This window comes from Oncorhynchus mykiss, chromosome 15 (assembly GCF_013265735.2).
Source record: "Oncorhynchus mykiss isolate Arlee chromosome 15, USDA_OmykA_1.1, whole genome shotgun sequence".
Classification (NCBI taxonomy): Eukaryota; Metazoa; Chordata; class Actinopteri; order Salmoniformes; family Salmonidae; genus Oncorhynchus; species Oncorhynchus mykiss.
In genome coordinates, this window is record NC_048579.1 from 72,646,619 (window position 1) to 72,673,422 (window position 26,804).

General features: G+C 49.2%; 1 protein-coding gene across 5 annotated transcripts in view; it reads left to right on the plus strand.

Moving 5' to 3' along the window:
• Window positions 1–26,804, plus strand: part of LOC110515111 — a 183,354-nt gene that overhangs the window by 95,502 nt on the left and 61,048 nt on the right. For all 5 annotated transcript variants that reach the window (XM_036945281.1, XM_036945283.1, XM_036945284.1 and 2 more), the window contains 2 exons: window positions 2,155–2,250; window positions 23,566–24,308. In XM_036945281.1, coding sequence (XP_036801176.1) covers window positions 2,155–2,250; window positions 23,566–24,308 — 839 coding nt within the window. The remainder of the gene's footprint in view (window positions 1–2,154; window positions 2,251–23,565; window positions 24,309–26,804) is intronic.

The window sequence follows — 26,804 nt, forward strand, 5'->3', positions numbered from 1 at the left end:
GGGGGAAGAAGCTGTTCAGGGTGAACTATTTATCAGTCTTATGGCCTGGGGGAAGAAGCTGTTCAGGGTGAACTATTTATCAGTCTTATGGCCTGGGGAAAGAAGCTGTTCAGGGTGAACTATTTATCAGTCTTATGGCCTGGGGAAAGAAGCTGTTCAGGGTGAACTATTTATCAGTCTTATGGCCTGGGGGAAGAAGCTGTTCAGGGTGAACTATTTATCAGTCTTATGGCCTGGGGGAAGAAGCTGTTCAGGGTTAACTATTTATCAGTCTTATGGCCTGGGGGAAGAAGCTGTTCAGGGTGAACTATTTATCAGTCTTATGGCTCGGGGGAAGAAGCTGTTTGGTGAACTATTTATCAGTCTTGTGGCCTGGGGGAAGAAGCTGTTCAGGGTGAACTATTTATTAGTCTTATGGCCTGGGGGAAGAAGCTGTTCAGGGTGAACTATTTATCAGTCTTATGGCCTGGGGGAAGAAGCTGTTCAGGGTTAACTATTTATCAGTCTTATGGCCTGGGGGAAGAAGCTGTTCAGGGTGAACTATTTATCAGTCTTATGGCTCGGGGGAAGAAGCTGTTTGGTGAACTATTTATCAGTCTTATGGCCTGGGGGAAGAAGCTGTTCAGGGTGAACTATTTATCAGTCTTATGGCCTGGGGGAAGAAGCTGTTCAGGGTGAACTATTTATCAGTCTTATGGCCTGGGGGAAGAAGCTGTTCAGGGTGAACTATTTATCAGTCTTATGGCCTGGGGGAAGAAGCTGTTCAGGGTCCTGTTGGTTCCAGACTTGCTGCCGTCTTGGGGAAGCATTTATAGTTCCCTCACGGTAACTTGTCTCTTCAGTTCCTCTGAGTGTTTGACTGTAGATGTGATGATGACGGGTACGGTGTGATTACTGACTTACTGTGATGGGTTACTACTATTTCTGCCTTTTTGTCTTTTTAATTGGATTTTACCTTGCTGTTTCAGGGCCCTTTTCTCCACTGAGCTTCTCACCTACGACGAGTTCATAAATGGCTAGTCCTAGATTATAATCATTTTCATATAATACTATTTTGATCATGTTCATTGCAGTTTGACATTTTACTGCAGTTTCTGTCAATTGGCATTAATACTTTTCCACCTGCCGTTTGTGAAACTGTCCAATAATGCCGATCTGTATAATCATGCTAGCTACCGATCAAGTAGTCATCAGAGTGATACCACTAATTACGTTGTCCTGTGTGTTTTTAACAGCTGAAAATCTTAAGGGATCGCATTTCAGCAACGTCCTTAAATTGCTTTCCACAGATGTCAGCGATGGCCTGTCTTGTAAAAAAGTCTGTCTGTCTTTGTGTGATCCTGTCGTCCTTCAGACTGGAAAGCAGTTGGGAATCAGTAAATTACAGAGTCAGTCTGTCTGTCTTTGTGTGATCCTGTCGTCCTTCAGACTGGAAAGCAGTTGGGAATCAGTAAATTACAGAGTCAGTCTGTCTGTCTTTGTGTGATCCTGTCGTCCTTCAGACTGGAAAGCAGTTGGGAATCAGTAAATTACAGAGTCTGTCTGTCTGTCTTTGTGTGATCCTGTCGTCCTTCAGACTGGAAAGCAGTTGGGAATCAGTAAATTACAGAGTCAGGCTGCGTCCCAAATGACACCCTATACCCTGCATTACTCTAGACCAGGGCCATTAGGGAATAGGGTGCCATTTCTGCATTACTCTTGACCAGGGCCATTAGGGAATAGGGTTCCATATGTAGGGGATAGGGTGCCATTTCTGCATTATTCTAGACCAGGGCCATTAGGGAATAGGGTTCCATATGTAGGGAATAGGGTGCCATTTCTGCATTATTCTAGACCAGGGCCATTAGGGAATAGGGTGCCATTTCTGCATTACTCTTGACCAGGGCCATTAGGGAATAGGGTTCCATATGTAGGGAATAGGGTGCCATTTCTGCATTATTCTAAACCGGGGCCATTAGGGAATAGGGTGCCATTTCTGCATTACTCTTGACCAGGGCCATTAGGGAATAGGGTGCCATTCTCATTTAGGATGCAGGCTAAATTTCTGTGGAGAGTGAGTCTTTCTTTATATCTACTGTACCATAACCTGCCCCTCTCCTGAAATGACCCTCAAGGCCTCACCCTAACTTCTCTCTGTCCTCCCCTCTCTGTCAGACCACACCAGTAAGGACAAGACGAAGAAGCAGAAGAAACACAAAGTGATGAATGAGATCAAGAGGGAGAACGGAGAGGTGAAGCTCCTTCAGAAAGGTATGTTGATAATGATGTGACATGGTTGTTTCAAATGGTCCCTGTTTAGTGTACCACTGTTGACCATTCACCCTGGACCCTGTCTATTGTTGACCATTCACCCTGGTCCCTGTCTACTGTTGACCATTCACCCTGGTCCCTGTCTACTGTTGACCATTCACCCTGGTCCCTGTCTGTCTACTGTTGACCAGTCACCCTGGTCCCTGTCTGTCTACTGTTGACCAGTCACCCTGGTCCCTGTCTGTCTACTGTTGACCAGTCACCCTGGTCCCTGTCTGTCTACTGTTGACCAGTCACCCTGGTCCCTGTCTGTCTACTGTTGACCAGTCACCCTGGTCCCTGTCTACTGTTGACCATTCACCCTGGTCCCTGTCTACTGTTGACCATTCACCCTGGTCCCTGTCTACTGTTGACCATTCACCCTGGTCCCTGTCTACTGTTGACCATTCACCCTGGTCCCTGTCTACTGTTGACCATTCATCCTGGTCCCTGTCTAGGTGTTGACCATTCACCCTGTCTAGTGTACTACTGTTGACCAGGGCTCAGTATAAAGAGTAGCTACATTCAGGGTTTCCTCCTTACTGTTGTACAGGCAGGGTGTCTCCCCTAGAGCATCAGAACTGGAAACTAGTTAGGGACAGGAGTTTTACTTTACCTCATCACCTGACCAGGATAAACTCCAGACCCAAGTTAGCCGTATAACCAGGGCCAAGAGTGGCAGGGCTGTAACCAGGGCCAAGAGTGGCAGGGCTGTAACCAGGGCCAAGAGTGGCAGGGCTGTAACCAGGGCCCAGAGTGGCAGGGCTAGGCTGTAACCAGGGCCCAGAGTGGCAGGGCTAGGCTGTAACCAGGGCCCAGAGTGGCAGGGCTGTAACCAGGGCCGTAACCAGGGCCCAGAGTGACAGGGCTGTAACCAGGGCCGTAACCAGGGCCCAGAGTGGCAGGGCTAGGCTATAACCAGGGCCCAGAGTGGCAGGGCAGGGCTGTAACCAGGGCCCAGAGTGGCAGGACAGGGCTGTAACCAGGGCCCAGAGTGGCAGGGCAGGGCTGTAACCAGGGCCCAGAGTGGCAGGGCTGTAACCAGGGCCCAGAGTGGCAGGGCAGGGCTGTAACCAGGGCCCAGAGTGGCAGGGCAGGGCTGTAACCAGGGCCCAGAGTGGCAGGGCAGGGCTGTAACCAGGGCCCAGAGTGGCAGGGCAGGGCTGTAACCAGGGCCCAGAGTGGCAGGGCAGGGCTGTAACCAGGGCCCAGAGTGGCAGGGCAGGGCTGTAACCAGGGCCCAGAGTGGCAGGGCAGGGCTGTAACCAGGGCCCAGAGTGGCAGGGCAGGGCTGTAACCAGGGCCCAGAGTGGCAGGGCAGGGCTGTAACCAGGGCCCAGAGTGGCAGGGCAGGGCTGTAACCAGGGCCCAGAGTGGCAGGGCAGGGCTGTAACCAGGGCCCAGAGTGACAGGGCAGGGCTGTAACCAGGGCCCAGAGTGGCAGGGCAGGGCTGTAACCAGGGCCCAGAGTGGCAGGGCAGGGCTGTAACCAGGGCCCAGAGTGGCAGGGCTAGGCTGTAACCAGGGCCCAGAGTGGCAGGGCAGGGCTGTAACCAGGGCCCAGAGTGGCAGGGCAGGGCTGTAACCAGGGCCCAGAGTGGCAGGACAGGGCTGTAACCAGGGCCTAGAGTGGCAGGGCTAGGCTAGAACCAGGGTCCAAAATACTCAGCCTGTGACCAAAGCCTTTAACTGGAACAGCTGCTGAAGCGATGGTAGAGTTGGCTGATCCCTAATGGCACGCTATTCCCTTTATAGTGTTTCTGACCAGGGTAGTGCACTATATAGGGAATAGGGTGCTATTTGGGAGGGAGGGGCCCTGAGAGTAGGCTGTGTTCACTAGTTGGTTCAGTCACACAAACAGACTCCTGTTCTCCGATTCAGAGTTTAGCTGAGACAGATGGCTGTCTTATGATTCTCTCTCTCCATCTCTCTCGGTCTCCCTCTCGCTCCCTCTCTCTCCATCTCTCTCCATCTCTCTCGGTCTCTCTCTCTCTTCTCTTCCCCTCCCATGTGAATCAACGTATGTTTTGGACACATTTAGCCCACTGTGAGCCAGCCTAAGCTATTCATATCTGATGTTGTCCTATATATCTGTGACAAAGACTGGCCTAAGTGCTGCCAAATTATTCATAGTTGTGTAATAGCAATAATGATGTAATAATTGTGCTATATTATCAGTGGTAGCTGCATCTGTCTTTTAACTAGCAGCGTGCCCTCTCCTCAACCTGCTTTTAAATAGGCTGTAATGACTGGTGTGGTGGGAATGAACTGCCAAGACCCTGCTGCCATTTTCCTGACCTTACACAATGCCCATGACATGATCCAGCGAGTCTGGCAGCGTGCCGGGCAGCGTGCCGGGCAGCCAGAGTTTTATTTATTTAGACTGTTAGAGTGGCTTCCCATGTCTGTAAAACGATCGCTCAATGTCCAGACAGCTAGTCAGTCAGGCAGCCAGTCAGTGGTGGAGTCAGAGGGAAGCCTCCCAGCGGGTGGTGGAGTCAGAGGGAAGCCTCCCAGCGGGTGGTGGAGTCAGAGGGAAGCCTCCCAGCGGGTGGTGGAGTCAGAGGGAAGCCTCCCAGCGGGTGGTGGAGTCAGAGGGAAGCCTCCCAGCGGGTGGTGGAGTCAGAGGGAAGCCTCCCAGCGGGTGGTGGAGTCAGAGGGAAGCCTCCCAGCGGGTGGTGGAGTCAGAGGGAAGCCTCCCAGCGGGTGGTGGAGTCAGAGGGAAGCCTCCCAGCGGGTGGTGGAGTCAGAGGGAAGCCTCCCAGCGGGTGGTGGAGTCAGAGGGAAGCCTCCCAGCGGGTGGTGGAGTCAGAGGGAAGCCTCCCAGCGGGTGGTGGAGTCAGAGGGAAGCCTCCCAGCGGGTGGTGGAGTCAGAGGGAAGCCTCCCAGCGGGTGGTGGAGTCAGCGGGAAGCCTCCCAGCGGGTGGTGGAGTCAGAGGGAAGCCTCCCAGCGGGTGGTGGAGTCAGAGGGAAGCCTCCCAGCGGGTGGTGGAGTCAGAGGGAAGCCTCCCAGCGGGTGGTGGAGTCAGGAGGGAAGCCTCCCAGCGGGTGGTGTAGTCAGAGGGAAGCTTCCCAGCGGGTGGTGGAGTCAGGAGGGAAGCCTCCCAGCCAGTCAGTAGGAGGGAAGCCTCCCAGCCAGTCAGTAGGAGGGAAGCCTCCCAGCCAGTCAGTCGGAGGGAAGCCTCCCAGCCAGTCAGTCGGAGGGAAGCCTCCCAGCCAGTCAGTCGGAGGGAAGCCTCCCAGCCAGTCAGTCGGAGGGAAGCCTCCCAGCCAGTCAGTCGGAGGGAAGCCTCCCAGCCAGTCAGTCGGAGGGAAGCCTCCCAGCCAGTCAGTCGGAGGGAAGCCTCCCAGCCAGTCAGTCGGAGGGAAGCCTCCCAGCCAGTCAGTCGGAGGGAAGCCTCCCAGCCAGTCAGTCGGAGGGAAGCCTCCCAGCCAGCCAGTCAGTCGGAGGGAAGCCTCCCAGCCAGCCAGTCAGTCGGAGGGAAGCCTCCCAGCCAGCCAGTCAGTCGGAGGGAAGCCTCCCAGCCAGCCAGTCAGTCGGAGGGAAGCCTCCCAGCCAGCCAGTCAGTCGGAGGGAAGCCTCCCAGCCAGCCAGTCAGTCGGAGGGAAGCCTCCCAGCCAGCCAGTCAGTCGGAGGGAAGCCTCCCAGCCAGTCAGTCGGTGGGAAGCCTCCCAGCCAGCCAGTCAGTCGGTGGGAAGCCTCCCAGCCAGCCAGTCAGTCGGAGGGAAGCCTCCCAGCCAGTCAGTCGGTCAGTCAGAGGGAAGCCTCCCAGCCAGTCAGAGGGTGTTGTGTTAATGTGACGTGAGGCTGACAGAGCAGAGGTCTGTATCAGTTTACTCTGCTGCTATTTATACCTACCTGTCTGTCCTTCAGCCATACCAGTGTACCAATATGTACACACACCCAACATTGTATGTGTGTATGCACATTCAAAAGTCAACAGATTAATTTGTGGTGTGTGTGTGTTAGCAGAGGGCACTGTGTATTTGTGGTGTGTGTGTTAGCAGAGGGCACTGTGTATTTGTGGTGTGTGTGTTAGCAGAGGGCACTGTGTATTTGTGGTGTGTGTGTTAGCAGAGGGCACTGTGTATTTGTGGTGTGTGTGTGTTAGCAGAGGGCACTGTGTATTTGTGGTGTGTGTGTTAGCAGAGGGCACTGTGTATTACTCTGGTTAACATGATGAAAGAGGTAGCCAGTATATTGTTGGCTGTGCTGAATCATTTGCACCGACAGACCTGTGCACAGTCCTAACACTATGACTGGTGGTCTGCTTAGTACAGTGGCCCTGACCCCTCTTTCTGTGTGTGTCTGACTGCTCTTAATGCTGTACCCCAGCCCCCTCTATCAATATGACCACTACACTGACTGTGTGTCGGGCAGAGCCTTTCAGCACAACTCCAGTCTGCTGTAAAGGTCATGGCTCTACACCCCAGCTGAGGACTAACAGTGAGGAGCTTGACTATTGCAGCAAGGCAACACAGACTCAGATTTCCCTCTCTTTTGCCCCTTGTGTACACACACACACACACACACACATATATACACATATAGAGAAAATAGTTGGGCGAGTCGTTGAAGTGTTTATTTTCGGGCCACCTACACTATGTTCAAAAGTTTAAAAAAAGATGAGGTATTTAGAAAATATAATGGATATATATTTTTAAATAAGATTATATTTGTGAACTAACAATCACCAAAATAAAAGCTAGACAGTCAGGGAGAATCTCCCATTTTAAAAATGGTGCTTTCAGGAGTGTGTTTGTCAAGGCATGGTGCCCTCCGTGATGTTTGAGTCACTCAGACAGCAGAATCCACGGCAGAATGTGTAGGATAGTGAGTATTAATTTTCATAGTGTGGTGACTACTACTACTACTACTACTGCACTGCAGTGTCACTGAGCCTGGTCTCTGTGTGAGAGGCTGAGCTGGGAGTCTCAGGCCTGTGTCTGTCTCTCTGACTGGGGACAGGAAACGGAGCAGGCTGCCCTTCCTGTGTGGTGCTGATCAGTCCTAGCAGGAGGGAGACCTAGGAGTGAGCCTCTGCTAATACCACCTAGCAGTCTTCAGTACAGTCACTATATGTTATGTAGTGTGTTTATATATGTTATGTAGTGTGTTTTATATATATGTTATGTAGTGTGTTTTATATATGTTATGTAGTGTGTGTATATACAGTGCCTTGCGAAAGTATTCGGCCCCCTTGAACTTTGCAACCTTTTCCACATTTCAGGCTTCAAACATAAAGATATAAAACTGTATTTTTTTGTGAAGAATCAACAACAAGTGGGACACAATCATGAAGTGGAACGACATTTATTGGATATTTCAAACTTTATTAACAAATCAAAAACTGAAAAATTGGGCGTGCAAAATTATTCAGCCCCTTTACTTTCAGTGCAGCAAACTCTCTCCAGAAGTTCAGTGAGGATCTCTGAATGATCCAATGTTGACCTAAATGACTAATGATGATAAATACAATCCACCTGTGTGTAATCAAGTCTCCGTATAAATGCACCTGCACTGTGATAGTCTCAGAGGTCAGTTAAAAGCGCAGAGAGCATCATGAAGAACAAGCAACACACCAGGCAGGTCCGAGATACTGTTGTGAAGAAGTTTAAAGCCGGATTTGGATACAAAAAGATTTCCCAAGCTTTAAACATCCCAAGGAGCACTGTGCAAGCGATAATATTGAAATGGAAGGAGTATCAGACCACGGCAAAGCTACCAAGACCTGGCCGTCCCTCTAAACTTTCAGCTCATACAAGGAGAAGACTGATCAGAGATGCAGCCAAGAGGCCCATGATCACTCTGGATGAACTGCAGAGATCTACAGCTGAGGTGGGAGACTCTGTCCATAGGACAACAATCAGTCGTATATTGCACAAATCTGGCCTTTATGGAAGAGTGGCAAGAAGAGAGCCATTTCTTAAAGATAGCCATAAAACGTGTCATTTAAAGTTTGCCACAAGCCACCTGGGAGACACACCAAACATGTGGAAGAAGGTGCTCTGGTCAGATGAAACCAAAATTGAACTTTTTGGCAACAATGCAAAACGTTATGTTTGGCGTAAAAGCAACACAGCTGAACACACCATCCCCACTGTCAAACATGGTGGTGGCAGCATCATGGTTTGGGCCTGCTTTTCTTCAGCAAGGACAGGGAAGATGGTTAAAATTGATGGGAAGATGGATGGAACCAAATACAGGACCATTCTGGAAGAAAACCTGATGGAGTCTGCAAAAGACCTGAGACTGGGACGGAGATTTGTCTTCCAACAAGACAATGATCCAAAACATAAAGCAAAATCTACAATGGAATGGTTCAAAAATAAACATATCCAGGTGTTAGAATGGCCAAGTCAAAGTCCAGACCTGAATCCAATCGAGAATCTGTGGAAAGAACTGAAAACTGCTGTTCACAAATGCTCTCCATCCAACCTCACTGAGCTCGAGCTGTTTTGCAAGGAGGAATGGGAAAAAATGTCAGTCTCTCGATGTGCAAAACTGATAGAGACATACCCCAAGTGACTTACAGCTGTAATCGCAGCAAAAGGTGGCGCTACAAAGTATTAACTTAAGGGGGCTGAATAATTTTGCACGCCCAATTTTTCAGTTTTTGATTTAAAAAAGTTTGAAATATCCAATAAATGTCGTTCCACTTCATGATTGTGTCCCACTTGTTGTTGATTCTTCACAAAAAAATACAGTTTTATATCTTTATGTTTGAAGCCTGAAATGTGGCAAAAGGTCGCAAAGTTCAAGGGGGCCGAATACTTTCGCAAGGCACTGTATAGTGTGGAGTGTGTTTAGATATGTTATGTAGTGTGTTTAGATATGTTATGTAGTGTGTTTTAAGATGGAATTGTGAGTAGAAAGGACAGGATTCCAGGTCCACCCGGCGCTGTCTCGTCCGGGACTCACTCCGCCCGGCGCTGTCTCGTCCGGGACTCACTCCGCCCGGCGCTGTCTCGTCCGGGACTCACTCCGCCCGGCGCTGTCTCGTCCGGGACTCACTCCGCCCGGCGCTGTCTCGTCCGGGACTCACTCCGCCCGGCGCTGTCTCGTCCGGGACTCACTCCGCCCGGCGCTGTCTCGTCCGGGACTCACTCCGCCCGGCGCTGTCTCGTCCGGGACTCACTCCGCCCGGCGCTGTCTCATCCACCTGGTATAGAGGTCCTGGATGACAGGGAGCTCAGTGACGTACTGGGCTGTATGCACTACCCTCTGTAGAGCACTACTCTCTGTAGAGCACTACTCTCTGTAGAGCACTACCCTCTGTAGAGCACTACCCTCTGTAGAGCACTACCCTCTGTAGAGCCTTGCGGTCGGATTGCCAAGCTGTTGCCATACCAGGCGGTGATCCAGCCAGCCAAGATGCTCTCTGTGGTGCAGCTGTAGAACTTGTTGAGGATCTGAGAACCCATGCCAAATCTTTTCAGCCTCTGTTGTCGTGCCTTCTTCACGACTGGGTTGGTGATAATTCCTTAGTGATGTGGACACAGAAGAAACTGAAGTTCTCGACCCACTCCTCTCCCGTCGATGAGAATGGGGGCGTGCTCGTCTCGACCCACTCCACTCCCTTCGATGAGAATGGGGGCGTGCTCGTCTCGACCCACTCCACTCCCGTCGATGAGAATGGGGGCGTGCTCGTCTCGACCCACTCCACTCCCGTCGATGAGAATGGGTGCGTGCTCGTCTCGACCCACTCCACTCCCGTCGATGAGAATGGGGGCGTGCTCGTCTCGACCCACTCCACTCCCTTTGTCTTGCTGACGTTGAGGGTGAGGTTGTCGTGGCACCACACTGCCAGGTCACTTACCTCCTCCCTATAGGCTGTCTCATCGGTGTTCTGGACTTCCACCGTCGTGTCGTCAGCAAACTTAATGGTGTTGGAGTCATGGGTGAACAGGGAGTACAGGAGGGGTCTCAGTACGCACCACTGAGAGCCCCGTGTGTTGAGGATCAGCGCTGTGTCATGGTGTTGGAGTCGTGGGTGAACAGGGAGTACAGGAGGGGTCTCAGTACGCACCACTGAGAGCCCCGTGTGTTGAGGATCAGCGCTGTGTCATGGTGTTGGAGTCGTGGGTGAACAGGGAGTACAGGAGGGGTCTCAGTACGCACCACTGACAGCCCCGTGTGTTGAGGATCAGCGTATTACTCAACAGAGGCAGTGCGCTGTGTCATGGCGGAGACAGAGAAGTAGGATTAAAAGGAAAAACAACAATTGGAAATCAATAGGAAAAACATGGCTGCTTTAGTGTAATGGTCACACTGAGCTTTGAGGATGTTTGTCATCAACTGTGTGTCTGTTTTTTTAAGGGCCTATATTACCCAGAGACCACTAGACAGACAGACTGTCAGCATGTCACCACTAGACAGACAGACAGACTGTCAGCATGTCACCACTAGACAGACAGACAGACAGACTGTCAGCATGTCACCACTAGACAGACAGACAGACAGACTGTCAGCATGTCACCACTAGACAGACAGACAGACGGTGTCAGCATGTCACCACTAGACAGACAGACAGACGGTGTCAGCATGTCACCACTAGACAGACAGACACGGTGTCAGTATGTCACCACTAGACAGACAGACAGACAGACTGTCAGCATGTCACCAATAGACAGACAGACAGACAGACTGTCAGTATGTCACCACTAGACAGACAGACACGGTGTCAGTATGTCACCACTAGACAGACAGACAGACAGACTGTCAGCATGTCACCACTAGACAGACAGACAGACAGACTGTCAGTATGTCACCACTAGAAAGACAGACAGACAGACTGTCAGTATGTCACCACTAGACAGACAGACAGACAGACGGTGTCAGTCTGGGAATCATCCAGGGATGTTTGCGTTCAGCAGTCAAGCCCAGGCTGTGACAACACAGCTAATTGACTTCCTCTTCTTCACCCCCACCACTCATTTTACATTTTACTGTGGATTTTGGAACACACACACTGTCAGTTCCATTCATGTGGCTTTAGGGTGTTGATCAATTTCTGCCATTTTGGAACGATTTCAGTGGCATTGTTTGGTGCTCTGTCAAATGCTGCTTCAGCTGTGCAAGGGGAAACTGATGCTGTGCAGGGGGAAACTGATGCTGTGCAGGGGGAAACTGATGCTGTGTAGATGCTGTGCAGAGGGGAAACTGATGCTGTGCAGAGGGGAAACTGATGCTGTGCAGGGGGAAACTGATGCTGTGTAGATGCTGTGCAGGGGGAAACTGATGCTGTGCAGATGCTGTGCAGGGGGAAACTGATGCTGTGCAGGGGGAAACTGATGCTGTGTAGATACTGATGCTGTGTAGATGCTGTGCAGAGGGGAACTGATGCTGTGTAGATGCTGTGCAGAGGGGAACTGATGCTGTGCAGGGGGAAACTGATGCTGTGTAGATACTGATGCTGTGTAGATGCTGTGCAGGGGGAAACTGATGCTGTGTAGATGCTGTGCAGGGGGAAACTGATGCTGTGTAGATGCTGTGCAGGGGGAAACTGATGCTGTGCAGATGCTGTGCAGGGGGAAACTGATGCTGTGTAGATGCTGTGCAGGGGGAAACTGATGCTGTGTAGATGCTGTGCAGGGGGAAACTGATGCTGTGCAGATGCTGTGCAGGGGGAAACTGATGCTGTGTAGATGCTGTGCAGGGGGAAACTGTGTTCTCAATGTCATGCACCTCTCCTCAGGAATTAATTATGTTTGAACAAAACTGTACTCCTTGAGCAAATATTTAACACTTGCTTGCTTTGTGTGCATACAAAATGAATCTATCATATTCCTACACTTCCTGCAGGCTTTTCCAGTTGACTATCGGTCTCTCTCTGTGCTTATAACTGGTGTTTTGGGTGCAGGCAGATTGGCCTAGATAACTAGACGATGCACTGTGACACTGGAGGTTTGTTTGTATGCACAGCAAGCTCAGTCTCTGTAATACGTAGTCTGAGCGTCAGCTTGTCCTAGATTAGGTCATCAGCGGCCTGTTAGTGAGGAGCTAGCAGCCTCTCCAGACTGTAGAGATACTGAGCCGTGGTGTAGTACTGGGAGCTGCTGGGGGGAAACCCAGAGCATTCTAGCTACTGCTGAGCTCTCCCAGTCTACTATGAGTCACATTAAACCCTCTCTCTCTCCCATTCTGTTTCTGTTTGTCTCTGTCTTACACTATTTGTACTGTTTGTTTCATAACATTTAGTGGATTATTCACTTTAGGGGCTGGTTGTATGTCCTCTCCAGCTGTGAGGCACATGCTCTCTGTGTGTACTGGCAGGGTGTTTCCTGTCATTGAAATCCTTGGGCCTGAAGTCCCACAATCTGTTTTTGAGATGGAAAAACGCTTTTCAGTGTGAATTTAAAACTGAAACCCGTCACAAAGTATGAAGAAATTATAATGCACCCTTAATGTTTTTATTATAATATCTTTGAGAACAAACATCGCCCAAATAAAAGCTAGACGGTCAGGGAGAATAGAACATGTTAACTATGAATTTAGCAGTATTGATTTTCTGTTTGAGCAAAACAAACAAAGCATTTGCCATGGAGAAATGTATAGAAATGCAGGAAATTGTCTTAAAGATGCTTTAAAAAAACCATAAACAAATCTACATAATCAAGATAAGGCCCTTTCAAATTCAGCAGCTCCGCCCGTTGCCACGCCCACCACCTAAGCGCCGTTTTGGTAAACTCTGACTGTCTGTTTAGACACATCTGACCTCTGTCTCACACACGGATCATGGTTTGAATAACTGTCTGGCCTGCTGTCCTACTGGTAAAATGGTAGAGTGGAGAGAGGGGTGGGGGTGGAGGAGCTAGAGCTCTCTGGATTAACAGCATCACAGTATAATACACTGCCTCACTCACTCTGTTTTTCTCCTGCTCCCCCCTCTCCTTCTCTACCCCGCATACTTGCTCACTCTCTCTGTGTCGCTCGCGCTCTCTGTGTCTCTGTCGCTCTCTCTGTCGCTCTCTCTGTCGCTCTCTCTCCCTCTCGCTCTCTCTGTGTCTGTCTCGCGCTCTCTCTGTGTGTGTGTGTGTGTGTATCCTGTCATATGGTGGTGAACATGCTCCAGAGGCGTGTGTGTTGGTGCTATAGTGAAGCAGCAGCTCCTCTGAACCAGGCCATGTCACTGTAGCAGGCTCCCCTGTTCTGACAGCCATGTGCTCCTAGCTACACCATCCTGCCATATACGCACACGCATCACGCGTGAGCAACACGCGTACCAAAATAACCACAGGCTCGGACTAGTCGCTACCATGTATACAAATCTACTGGTAACTGCCAAAAAAAGGAAACACTTGAGTAAATGAGGGATACAAAGTATATTGAAAGCATGTGCTTCCATACAGGCATGGAATAAACATGGTGCTTAGGGTCATGTTTAAAAGTGCTGTCCAGGCCCAGTCGCCTGCTATTTTGACTACCGTGGATAGAAGAAGAGTTCTCTGGGACTCTGAAAGAGGGGTGATTTGTTGGGGCTCGTTCGACAGGAGCTTCAGTGACGAAAGCAGCTCAACTTGCTGACGTTTCACCATATTCCCCTGCCGTCTGTCACCATAAACGACCTCCTCTCATCACTGTAAAACGCTCCCTGAAACACTTCAGCGAGCAGGCCTTTCTAATCGACCTGGCCGGGGTATCCTGGAAGGATATTGACCTCATCCCGTCAGTAGAGGATGCCTGGATATTTTTTAAAAATGCCTTCCTAACCATCTTAAATAAACATGCCCCATTCAAGAAATTTAGAACCAGGAACAGATATAGCCCTTGGTTCTCCCCAGACCTGACTGCCCTTAACCAACACAAAAACATCCTATGGCGTTCTGCATTAGCATCGAACAGCCCGTGATATGCAGCTGTTCAGGGAAGCTAGAAACCATTATACACAGGCAGTTAGAAAAGCCAAGGCTAGCTTTTTCAAGCAGAAATTTGCTTCTTGCAACACTAACTCAAAAAAGTTCTGGGACACTGTAAAGTCCATGGAGAATAAGAACACCTCCTCCCAGCTGCCCACTGCACTGAAGATAGGAAACACTGTCACCACTGATAAATCCACCATAATTGAAAATTTCAATAAGCATTTTTCTACTGCTGGCCATGCTTTCCACCTGGCTACTCCTATCCCTGTCAACAGCACTGCACCCCCAACAGCAACTCGCCCAAGCCTTCCCCATTTCTCCTTCTCCCAAATCCATTCAGCTGATGTTCTGAAAGAGCTGCAAAATCTGGACCCCTACAAATCAGCCGGGCTAGACAATCTGGACCCTTTCTTTCTAAAATTATCTGCCGAAATTGTTGCCACCCCTATTACTAGCCTGTTCAACCTCTCTTTCGTGTCGTCTGAGATTCCCAAAGATTGGAAAGCAGCTGCGGTCATCCCCCTCTTCAAAGGGGGGGACACTCTTGACCCAAACTGCTACAGACCTATATCTATCCTACCATGCCTTTCTAAGGTCTTCGAAAGCCAAGTCAACAAACAGATTACCGACCATTTTGAATCTCACCATACCTTCTCTGCTATGCAATCTGGTTTCAGAGCTGGTCATGGGTGCACCTCAGCCACGCTCAAGGTCCTAAACGATATCTTAACCGCCATCGATAAGAAACATTACTGTGCAGCCGTATTCATTGATCTGGCCAAGGCTTTCGACTCTGTCAATCACCACATCCTCATCGGCAGACTCAACAGCCTTGGTTTCTCAAATGATTGCCTCGCCTGGTTCACCAACTACTTCTCTGATAGAGTTCAGTGTGTCAAATCGGAGGGTCTGTTGTCCGGACCTCTGGCAGTCTCTATGGGGGTGCCACAGGGTTCAATTCTTGGACCGACTCTCTTCTCTGTATACATCAATGAGGTCGCTCTTGCTGCTGGTGAGTCTCTGATCCACCTCTACGCAGACGACACCATTCTGTATACTTCCGGCTCTTCTTTGGACACTGTGTTAACAACCCTCCAGGCAAGCTTCAATGCCATACAACTCTCCTTCCGTGGCCTCCAATTGCTCTTAAATACAAGTAAAACTAAATGCATGCTCTTCAACCGATCGCTACCTGCACCTACCCGCCTGTCCAACATCACTACTCTGGACGGCTCTGACTTAGAATACGTGGACAACTACAAATACTTAGGTGTCTGGTTAGACTGTAAACTCTCCTTCCAGACCCATATCAAACATCTCCAATCCAAAGTTAAATCTAGAATTGGCTTCCTATTTCGCAACAAAGCATCCTTCACTCATGCTGCCAAACATACCCTTGTAAAACTGACCATCCTACCAATCCTCGACTTTGGCGATGTAATTTACAAAATAGCCTCCAATACCTTACTCAACAAATTGGATGCAGTCTATCACAGTGCAATCCGTTTTGTCACCAAAGCCCCATATACTACCCACCATTGCGACCTGTACGCTCTCGTTGGCTGGCCCTCGCTTCATACTCGTCGCCAAACCCACTGGCTCCATGTCATCTACAAGACCCTGCTAGGTAAAGTCCCCCCTTATCTCAGCTCGCTGGTCACCATAGCATCTCCCACCTGTAGCACACGCTCCAGCAGGTATATCTCTCTAGTCACCCCCAAAACCAATTCTTTCTTTGGCCGCCTCTCTTTCCAGTTCTCTGCTGCCAATGACTGGAACGAACTACAAAAATCTCTGAAACTGGAAACACTTATCTCCCTCACTAGCTTTAAGCACCAACTGTCAGAGCAGCTCACAGATTACTGCACCTGTACATAGCCCACCTATAATTTAGCCCTATCAACTACCTCTTTCCCAACTGTATTTAATTTATTTATTTATTTTGCTCCTTTGCACCCCATTATTTTTATTTCTACTTTGCACATTCTTCCATTGCAAAACTACCATTCCAGTGTTTTACTTGCTATATTGTATTTACCTTGCCACCAAGGCCTTTTTTGCCTTTACCTCCCTTCTCACCTCATTTGCTCACATTGTATATAGACTTGTTTATACTTTATTATTGACTGTATGTTTTTTTACTCCATGTGTAACTCTGTGTTGTTGTATCTGTCGAACTGCTTTGCTTTATCTTGGCCAGGTCGCAATTGTAAATGAGAACTTGTTCTCAACTTGCCTACCTGGTTAAATAAAGGTAAAATAAATAAATAAATATTCCCCTGCTGTCTGTCACCATATTCCCCTGCTGTCTGTCACCATATTCCCCTGCCGTCTGTCACCATATTCCCCTGCCGTCTGTCACCATATTCCCCTGCCGTCTGTCACCAGATCTAACGTTTCACCATATTCCCCTGCCGTCTGTCACCAGATCTGACGTTCCACCATATTCCCCTGCCGTCTGTCACCATATTCCCCTGCCGTCTGTCACCATATTCCCCTGCCGTCTGTCACCATATTCCCCTGCCGTCTGTCACCATATTCCCCTGCCGTCTGTCACCATATTCCCCTGCCGTCTGTCACCATATTCCCCTGCCGTCTGTCACCAGATCTGACGTTCCACCATATTCCCCTGCCGTCTGTCACCATATTCCCCTGCCGCCTGTCACCATATTCCCCTGCCGTCTGTCACCATATTCCCCTGCCGTCTGTCACCATATTCCCCTGCCGCCTGTCACCATATTCCCCTGCCGCCTGTCACCATATTCCCCTGCCGTCTGTCACCAGATCTGACGTTCCACCATATTCCCCTGCCGTCTGTCACCATATTCCCCTGCCGTCTGTCACCATATTCCCCTGCCGTCTGTCACCATATTCCCCTGCCGTCTGTCACCATATTCCCCTGCCGTCTGTCACCGTATTCCCCTGCCGTCTGTCACCATATTCCCCTGCCGTCTGTCACCATATTCCCCTGCCGTCTGTCACCGTATTCCCCTGCCGTCTGTCACCATATTCCCCTGCCGTCTGTCACCATATTCCCCTGCCGTCTGTCACCATATTCCCCTGCCGTCTGTCACCATATTCCCCTGCCGTCTGTCACCATATTCCCCTGCCGTCTGTCACCATATTCCCCTGCCGTCTGTCACCATATTCCCCTGCCGTCTGTCACCAGATCTAACGTTCCACCATATTCCAGTCACCACATCTCAACCCAGTTCATCACTTACGGGAGATTCTGAAGCGGTGACTGAGACAGCGTTTTCCACCTCCATCGACAAAACAGCAAATGATGTAATGTTTGGTTCCAGCCCCTTGTAGAATCTATGCCAAGGCACATGGAAGCTGTCCTGGCGGATCGTGGTGGCCCAGTGCCCTTTGACATACAATGTTGGTGTTTCCTTTATTTTGGCAGTTACCTGTATCCCTACATATCGTGCTGTTGTTGTACTATTATTATGCCACAGAGGAGTGGGAGACAGTGGGCTTTGAAATGTGTCTGTGAATGTTTGGGCGTGGCAGGGTGTCTGTGACGGATCAGACAACCAACCGCAGGCCTTTAGCTGTGCTGTCTACTTTAAAGGGCAGTCGAGCTGGATCTTATGGCTGGGTGGTTTTGTTGATGTGTGTAGTGGAGAAGTCAGTCCACACACAACCAGCATAACATACAAATATATATATGACTCAATATTGAGGTTCTGAATAGGGCTGAATTGCCAGTGACCTCACTATACTATATCAACACGATACTGAGGTGTCGATACACTCAAATCATTTTATTTGTCACATACACATGGTTAGCAGATGTTAATGGTCACATACACATGGTTAGCAGATGTTAATGGTCACATACACATGGTTAGCAGATGTTAATGGTCACATACACATGGTTAGCAGATGTTAATGGTCACATACACATGGTTAGCAGATGTTATTGGTTACATACACATGGTTAGCAGATGTTAATGGTCACATACACATGGTGAGCAGATGTTAATGGTCACATACACATGGTGAGCAGATGTTAATGGTCACATACACATGGTTAGCAGATGTTAATGGTCACATACACATGGTTAGCAGATGTTATTGGTTACATACACATGGTTAGCAGATGTTAATGGTCACATACACATGGTTAGCAGATGTTAATGGTCACATACACATGGTGAGCAGATGTTAATGCGAGTGTAGAGAAATGCTTGTGCTTCTAGTTCCGACTGTGCAGTAATATCTAACCGTTCTCCAGCTACCTAATACACACATCTAAAAGGGTGAATGACAATGTGTGTGTGTGTGTGTATATATATATATGGATGAGCGATGGCTGAGCGGCACGGCACAGGCAAGGTGCAATGGATGGTATAAAATATAGTATATACACATGATCTGATTATTGTAAGATGTGTAAACATTAAGGTGGCATTATTTAAAGTGTATGCATTGGGACTTTCACAATTCTATATATATATTTTTAAAAAACTAACATTTTATTTCACCTTTTTAATTTAACCAGGAAAGCTAGTTGAGAACAAGTTCTCATTTACAACTGCGACCTGGCCAAGATATATTGTGATTTAATGTTAAACATATTGCTCACAATATGTCTGCTGTGGAGAGACGAGAAAATGAGTCATCAGTCATGGAAATGGTGCTGAAAACATGTTGACTCACTATTTAAAAAAGAGAATGAGCTCTACGATGAAAAATACCGTTTTTTCTTATTTTTTTACAAATTGATACTTGGAGTCAAAGCATCTATATAATGTCGTCCATATCGCAATATGTAACTATCAATAAAAAACTTTTTATATTTTTGAAATGTATTTTTTACCATCACAGGTTCTGCTGTGTGGACTTTGACAGCTGGTAACATTTTCACTCTAGTCCTCAGTGTTTTAATATTTTGATCCATGTTTTTGTTCTTTTTCCAGTCAGAACCTTCATGTAATTTCTGAAAAGCAGCCACTAATTATTTACATTTTAAATATGAACAGATATTTTTTATTATATTTAACTTGGCAAATCAGTTAAGAACAAATTCTTATTTCCAATGAGGCCTCCACCGTCCGAACCCGGACCACGCTGGGCCAACTGTGTGCCGCCCGATGGGACTCCGATGGGACTCCGATGGGACTCCGATGGGACTCCGATGGGACCCCTATGGGACCCCTATGGGACTCCTATGGGACTCCTATGGGACCCCGATGGGACCCCGATGGGACTCCGATGGGACTCCGATGGGACCCCTATGGGACTCCGATGGGACCCCTATGGGACTCCTATGGGACCCCGATGGGACTCCGATGGGACTCCGATGGGACTCCGATGGGACCCCTATGGGACTCCGATGGGACTCCGATGGGACCCCTATGGGACTCCTATGGGACTCCGATGGGACCCCTATGGGACTCCTATGGGACTCCTATGGGCCAACTGTGTGCCGCCCGATGGGACTCCGATGGGACTCCGATGGGACTCCTATGGGACTCCGATGGGACTCCGATGGGACCCCTATGGGACTCCTATGGGACTCCGATGGGACTCCGATGGGACCCCTATGGGACTCCTATGGGACTCCTATGGGACCCCTATGGGACTCCTATGGGACTCCCAATCAAATCAAACCTAATGAAAATAACAATTAAAGAGCAGCAGTAAAATAACAATAGCGAGGCTGTATACAGGGGGTACTGGTACACAGTCAATGTGCGGGGGCACCGGTTAGTCGAGGTAATATGTACATGTAGGTAGAGTTATTAAAGTGACTATGCATAGATAATAACAGAGAGTAGCAGCAGTGTAGAAGAGGGGGGGGGGGGCAATGCAAATAGTCTGGGTAGCCATTTGATTAGATGTTCAGGAGTCTTCAGGCTTGGGGGTAGAAGCTGGTTAGTCTTGTACAGAGACTAAAGAGAGCAGAGCATGGAGATCACGTATCAGGCTGTTATTTTGGCTGCTCTTAAAGAGCTGCTTCCCACAGGTAGCAGCAGGCAGGTAACAACGGGTAATTTGGCTGGTGATCTGAAAACGTTAGACAGTTCTCTGGTTCTGATGAGATGCCAAACGGCCCCGCCTACAGTGGCTCTGCCTCTGTGCCATTTGGGACACAAGACAATTCAATCTGGCCATGGTCAAAAGTAGTGCACTAAACAGGGACTATGGTGCCATTTGGGATGTATACTGCTACGGCTCTTCCCAGTTCCACCCCCTGGACTGCCGCGGTTGCTTCCCAGTTCCACCCCCTGGACTGCCGCGGCTGCTTCCCAGTTCCACCCCGTGGACTGCCGCGGCTGCTTCCCAGTTCCACCCCCTGGACTGCCGCGGCTGCTTCCCAGTTCCACCCCCTGGACTGCCGCGGCTGCTTCCCAGTTCCACCCCCTGGACTGCCGCGGCTGCTTCCCAGTTCCACCCCCTGGACTGCCGCGGCTGCTTCCCAGTTCCACCCCCTGGACTGCCGCGGCTGCTTCCCAGTTCCACCCCCTGGACTGCTGTGGCTCTTCCCAGTTCCACCCCCTGGACTGCTGCGGCTCTTCCCAGTTCCACCCCCTGGACTGAATCCAGTTTATTACAGTTTTCTAACAGCGGTGTCCAAGCTCTCTGGTTACTGTAATTCAATCGTAATAATTACTACGTTGTCCTCTGTGTCTAATTATAAGCCCAGTTGTTTTGCTCCTTTTGGGTGGTAATATAATCATGCCACGTGTCAGTAGTCAGAGGAGTTGGCTGAAGCAGTGAGGCCTATAGTTGGGACCATGGTAATAATACAAGGCTAATGAAGGTCTTCATGTATTGATGGAAGTAGTTATTCCTCAACCAGAGCCGCCTCTCTTCCTCCTCTCTTCCTCCTCTCCTCTGCTCATTGATTCTCTAGATTCCAGACAGGCTCTGGGTAGTAGTGCATCTCTCGCTCTAGATGCCAGACATGCTCTGGGTAGTAGTGCATCGCTCTCTCTCTAGATTTCAGACAGGCTCTGGGTAGTAGTGCATCTCTCTCTCTAGATTCCAGACATGCTCTGGGTAGTAGTGCATCTCTCTCTCTCTCTCGATTCCAGACATGCTCTGGGTAGTAGTGCGTCTCTCTCTCTCTCTCTCTCTTGATTCCAGACATGCCCTGGGTAGTAGTGCATCTCTCTCTCTCTAGATTCCAGACATGCTCTGGGTAGTAGTGCATCTCTCTCTCTCTCTAGATTCCAGACATGCTCTGGGTAGTAGTGCATCTCTCTCTCTCTCTCTCTAGATTCCAGACATGCTCTGGGTAGTAGTGCATCTCTCTCTCTCTCTAGATTCCAGACATGCTCTGGGTAGTAGTGCATCTCTCTCTCTCTAGATTCCAGACATGCTCTGGGTAGTAGTGCATCTCTCTCTCTCTCGATTCCAGACATGCTCTGGGTAGTAGTGCATCTTTCTCGATTCCAGACATGCTCTGGGTAGTAGTGCATCTCTCTAGATTCCAGACATGCTCTGGGTAGTAGTGCATCTCTCTCTCTCTCTAGATTCCAGACATGCTCTGGGTAGTAGTGCATCTCCCTCTCTCTAGATTCCAGACATGCTCTGGGTAGTAGTGCATCTCTCTCTCTCTAGATTCCAGACATGCTCTGGGTAGTAGTGCATCTCTCTCTCTCTCTAGATTCCAGACATGCTCTGGGTAGTAGTGCATCTCTCTCTAGATTCCAGACATGCTCTGGGTAGTAGAGGGTCTCTCTCTCTCTAGATTCCAGACATGCTCTGGGTAGTAGAGGGTCTCTCTCTCTAGATTCCAGACATGCTCTGGGTAGTAGTGCATCTCTCTCTCTCTAGATTCCAGACATGCTCTGGGTAGTAGTGCATCTCTCTCTCTCTAGATTCCAGACATGCTCTGGGTAGTAGAGGGTCTCTCTCTCTCTCTAGATTCCAGACATGCTCTGGGTAGTAGTGCATCTCTCTCTCTCTAGATTCCAGACATGCTCTGGGTAGTAGAGGGTCTCTCTCTGTCTAGATTCCAGACATGCTCTGGGTAGTAGAGGGTCTCTCTCTCTCTAGATTCCAGACATGCTCTGGGTAGTAGTGCATCTCTCTCTCTCTAGATTCCAGACATGCTCTGGGTAGTAGAGGGTCTCTCTCTCTCTAGATTCCAGACATGCTCTGGGTAGTAGAGGGTCTCTCTCTCTCTAGATTCCAGACATGCTCTGGGTAGTAGAGGGTCTCTCTCTCTCTAGATTCCAGACATGCTCTGGGTAGTAGAGGGTCTCTCTCTCTCTAGATTCCAGACATGCTCTGGGTAGTAGAGGGTCTCTCTCTCTCTAGATTCCAGACATGCTCTGGGTAGTAGAGGGTCTCTCTCTCTCTAGATTCCAGACATGCTCTGGGTAGTAGTGCATCTCTCTCTAGATTCCAGACATGCTCTGGGTAGTAGAGGGTCTCTCTCTCTCTAGATTCCAGACATGCTCTGGGTAGTAGAGGGTCTCTCTCTCTCTAGATTCCAGACATGCTCTGGGTAGTAGTGCATCTCTCTCTCTCTAGATTCCAGACATGCTCTGGGTAGTAGTGCATCTCTCTCTAGATTCCAGACATGCTCTGGGTAGTAGAGGGTCTCTCTCTCTAGATTCCAGACATGCTCTGGGTAGTAGAGGGTCTCTCTCTCTAGATTCCAGACATGCTCTGGGTAGTAGTGCATCTCTCTCTAGATTCCAGACATGCTCTGGGTAGTAGAGGGTCTCTCTCTCTAGATTCCAGACATGCTCTGGGTAGTAGAGGGTCTCTCTCTCTCTAGATTCCAGACATGCTCTGGGTAGTAGTGCATCTCTCTCTCTCTAGATTCCAGACATGCTCTGGGTAGTAGTGCATCTCTCTCTAGATTCCAGACATGCTCTGGGTAGTAGTGCATCTCTCTCTCTCTAGATTCCAGACATGCTCTGGGTAGTAGTGCATCTCTCTCTCTCTAGATTCCAGACATGCTCTGGGTAGTAGTGCATCTCTCTCTCTCTAGATTCCAGACATGCTCTGGGTAGTAGTGCATCTCTCTCTCTCTAGATTCCAGACATGCTCTGGGTAGTAGTGCATCTCTCTCTCTCTAGATTCCAGACATGCTCTGGGTAGTAGTGCATCTCTCTCTCTCTAGATTCCAGACATGCTCTGGGTAGTAGTGCATCTCTCTCTCTCTAGATTCCAGACATGCTCTGGGTAGTAGTGCATCTCTCTCTCTCTAGATTCCAGACATGCTCTGGGTAGTAGTGAATCTGCATGCAGGTGTTTTTCACAGCTCTTTTATTAACACTATTTTCCCCCCTCTCTCCTCTCCCCCCTCTCTCTCTCTCTGCCCCCCCCCCCTCTCTCTCCCCTCCCTGCTCCCCTCTCTCTCCTCCCCTCTCTCTCCTCCCCTCTCTGCTCCCCCCTCACTGCTCCCCCCTCTCTCCTCCCCTCCTCTCTCTCTCTCTCTAGACAAGCAGAAACCCCAGATAAACTCAGAGGAGCTCCAGATTAAAAAGGTGAAGAAGAAGAAGAAGAAGAAACACAAAGAGAGTGAGAGGGAGAAGTGGAAACGTCCCAAGATGTACAGCAGGTCCAGCCAGACCGTGTGTGCTGGTCTCCTCTCTGAGCTCCATGCAGGCCTGGCCTCCAAACAACAGCCCCACCACCACCACGGCCACACAGAGTTCAAACCCCCGCTCCCCGTCCACCACCACCACACCTCCACCACCTCATCCATCAAACAGGAGAACTGCTACAGCCCCTCTCCAACTCTGTCCCTCTCCAAGCCCCTATGGAGCAGCAGCAATAGCAGTAGCAGTAGCATTAGTAGTTGGGACCCAGCTTCCCCCATGACATCCCCCCTCCAGATCCCCCAGCCTGGCTTTGAGAACCTGGAGTTCGCCCGCTTCATCCACGTAGAGGAACAACCCAACGGTGGAGCCCTGGTGGCACACGCCTACTGCAGCGAGCTCTCGGCCCTGTCTCCAGCGGAGATGCAGCAGTTCGCCCAGGAGTTTGTTACCCTAGCCTTCAGCGAGGACACGTCATCCCAGGCAGCTCACTATGTCATGGGCATCATCCACGGGGCGGCCTCCTACCTGCCAGACTTCCTGGACTACTTCTCCTGGAAGTTCCCCTCGTCGCCGGTCAAGATGGAGATCCTGGGGAAGAAGGATATAGAGACCACCACCATGCTCAACTTCCACAATCAGGTGAGGAGGCTGTTTGGTTGGTTTGTTTTAGTGCTGGCTGTATTTGTTACAGTATTTGATGCTAAATCTGACTATATTGTAATTGAACCATACCACCCTGCATCCCACTGCTGGCTTGCCACTGAAGATAAGCAGGGTCGGTCCTGGTCGGTCTGTGGATGGGAGACCAGATGCTGGAAGTGGTGTTGGAAGGCTAGTAGGAGGAACACTTTCCTCTGGGCTGAAAAATAATAATATCCCAATTCTCCAGGGCAGTGATTGGGGACAGTCACAGGGTGCTGTCTTTTTGATGGGATGTTAAATGGGTGTCACAACTCTCTGTGGTCACTAAAGATCCCGTGATAAGAGTAGGGGTATTAACCGTGGTGTCCTGGCTAAATTCCCAATCTGGCCCACATACCATCACGGTCACCTAGTCATCCCCAGTTTCCAATTGGCTCATTCTTCACCCCTGTAACTATTCCCCGGGTCGTTGATGTAAATGAGAAAATACAACCTGGATGGAAGTGTGTTCATCACTAATCACACTCTTCTTTGTTGAAGAAAAACAGTACAAGGTTGAGTTCTATCTAGAGAGATTTAGCTGAATGAATACAAGCAACAATCCTAAGCCGTTGTATACAGGACCAGTCAAAAGTTTGGACATACCTACTCATTCCAAGGTCTTTATTTAGTTTTTTACTATTTTCTATATTGTAGAATAATAGTGAAGACATCAAAACTATGAAATAACACATATGGAATCATGTAGTAACCAAAACAGTGTTAAACAAATCAAAATATATTTTCTATTTGAGATCCTTCGAAGGAGCCAGCCTTTTGCCTTGATGACAGCTTTGCACACTCTTGGCAAGAAAGCCCTTGAATGAGTAGGTGTGTCCAAACGTTTGACTGGTCCTGTATATCTGGAGTAGACTATCATCATAACACGGCCTTGGTTTTACAGAACTACAGACTAAAGAAATAATAGGGCTTGTGTGAAATGAAATGAAATCCACTTCTGAATATTTTCGGGATATCTCTTAATGCTGAGCGGGCTGTAAGCTAAAGCCTCTAGTCCTGTTTGAAGGGGTTTGTTCTGTTTGAATGACTTTAAATGCTGCGTTACACACAGCCCCTTCCAAAGCCCAGGCTATGCTGCTATCAGGGATATCCTCTCCCTCTGTGAGGCTGCCACTGGCAACCATCAGATCATTTTTCACCCTGCTTCTACTAAATCCAATATGGAGCCCTTGAATAGAGGCTTTCGAGGGCTTTGTCCCAATTGGCTCCCTATTTATTGCACTATTTTTGACCAGAGCTTTAATATAGGGAATAGGGTGCCATTTGGGATGCTGCCAAGGTAAAAAATGAGTTCTAATCAAATGCTAGTCTTTTCCCAGGCCTCTGTCTCTCTCTCGGAATGTTCTTTAACATGGAATAAAGAGCTGATTCTAGAACTTGGAAATATCGCTACGTTCTCTCTGTGATGTAATACACTAATTGTAATTTAATCTAAAGCTGGGCAGCGGAGGGTGAACACTGGGTCTGGTTGTATATTGAGATCATCCTCCCTTCAGCTTGGTTCAGGAGCAGAGCTTGGCTGTTATTTTGGAAGTTATGACAACCGTCCCCCACCCTAGTATCCATGAGTTGGTACAGCAGCATTAAGAAACTCACGGACTCTGAGTTAGCACTGACGGACCCCGCTACCTGGTCTCCACTGACGGACCCCGCTGCCTGGTCTCCACTGACTGACCCCGCTGCCTGGTCTCCACTCCCAGTACTCATAATGATTGTTCTGCCAGAAACAATGTGGCCTAATCGGTTATAGAGAGCTTCACCGAGGACTTGGGCCCGGTTTTTACATGTTTTATTTAACCTTTATTTAACTAGGCAAGTCGGTTAATAACAATTTCTTATTTTCAATGACGGTCTAGGAACAGTGGGTTAACTGCCTTGTTCAGGGGCCGAACGACAGATTATTATTATTATTTTATTGTCAGCTCGGGGATTCGATCTTGCAACCTTTCGGTTACTAGTCCAACGCTCTAACCACTAGGCTACGCTGCCGCCCCTACACTCTAACCACTAGGCTACGCTGCCGCCCCAACACTCTAACCACTAGGCTACCTGCCACCCCTACACTCTAACCACTAGGCTACGCTGCCGCCCCTACACTCTAACCACTAGGCTACGCTGCCGCCCCAACACTCTAACCACTAGGCTACCTGCCACCCCTACACTCTAACCACTAGGCTACCTGCCGCCCCTACACTCTAACCACTAGGCTACGCTGCCGCCCCTACACTCTAACCACTAGGGTACCTGCTGCAGTTGCATAAAACATCTTGAAGTTATTCCTTACCTTTTAGTCAGTTACACAAAACATTTTGAAGGGATTTCCCCACTTAAATTAAGTGTAAAATGTAAGGGTGCACATGAAGTGTGCCTGAAGTGCTTCATTCAGTATAGATATTAATGAACGCAGCATATGTGGAGGTGAATGTTGCTTTC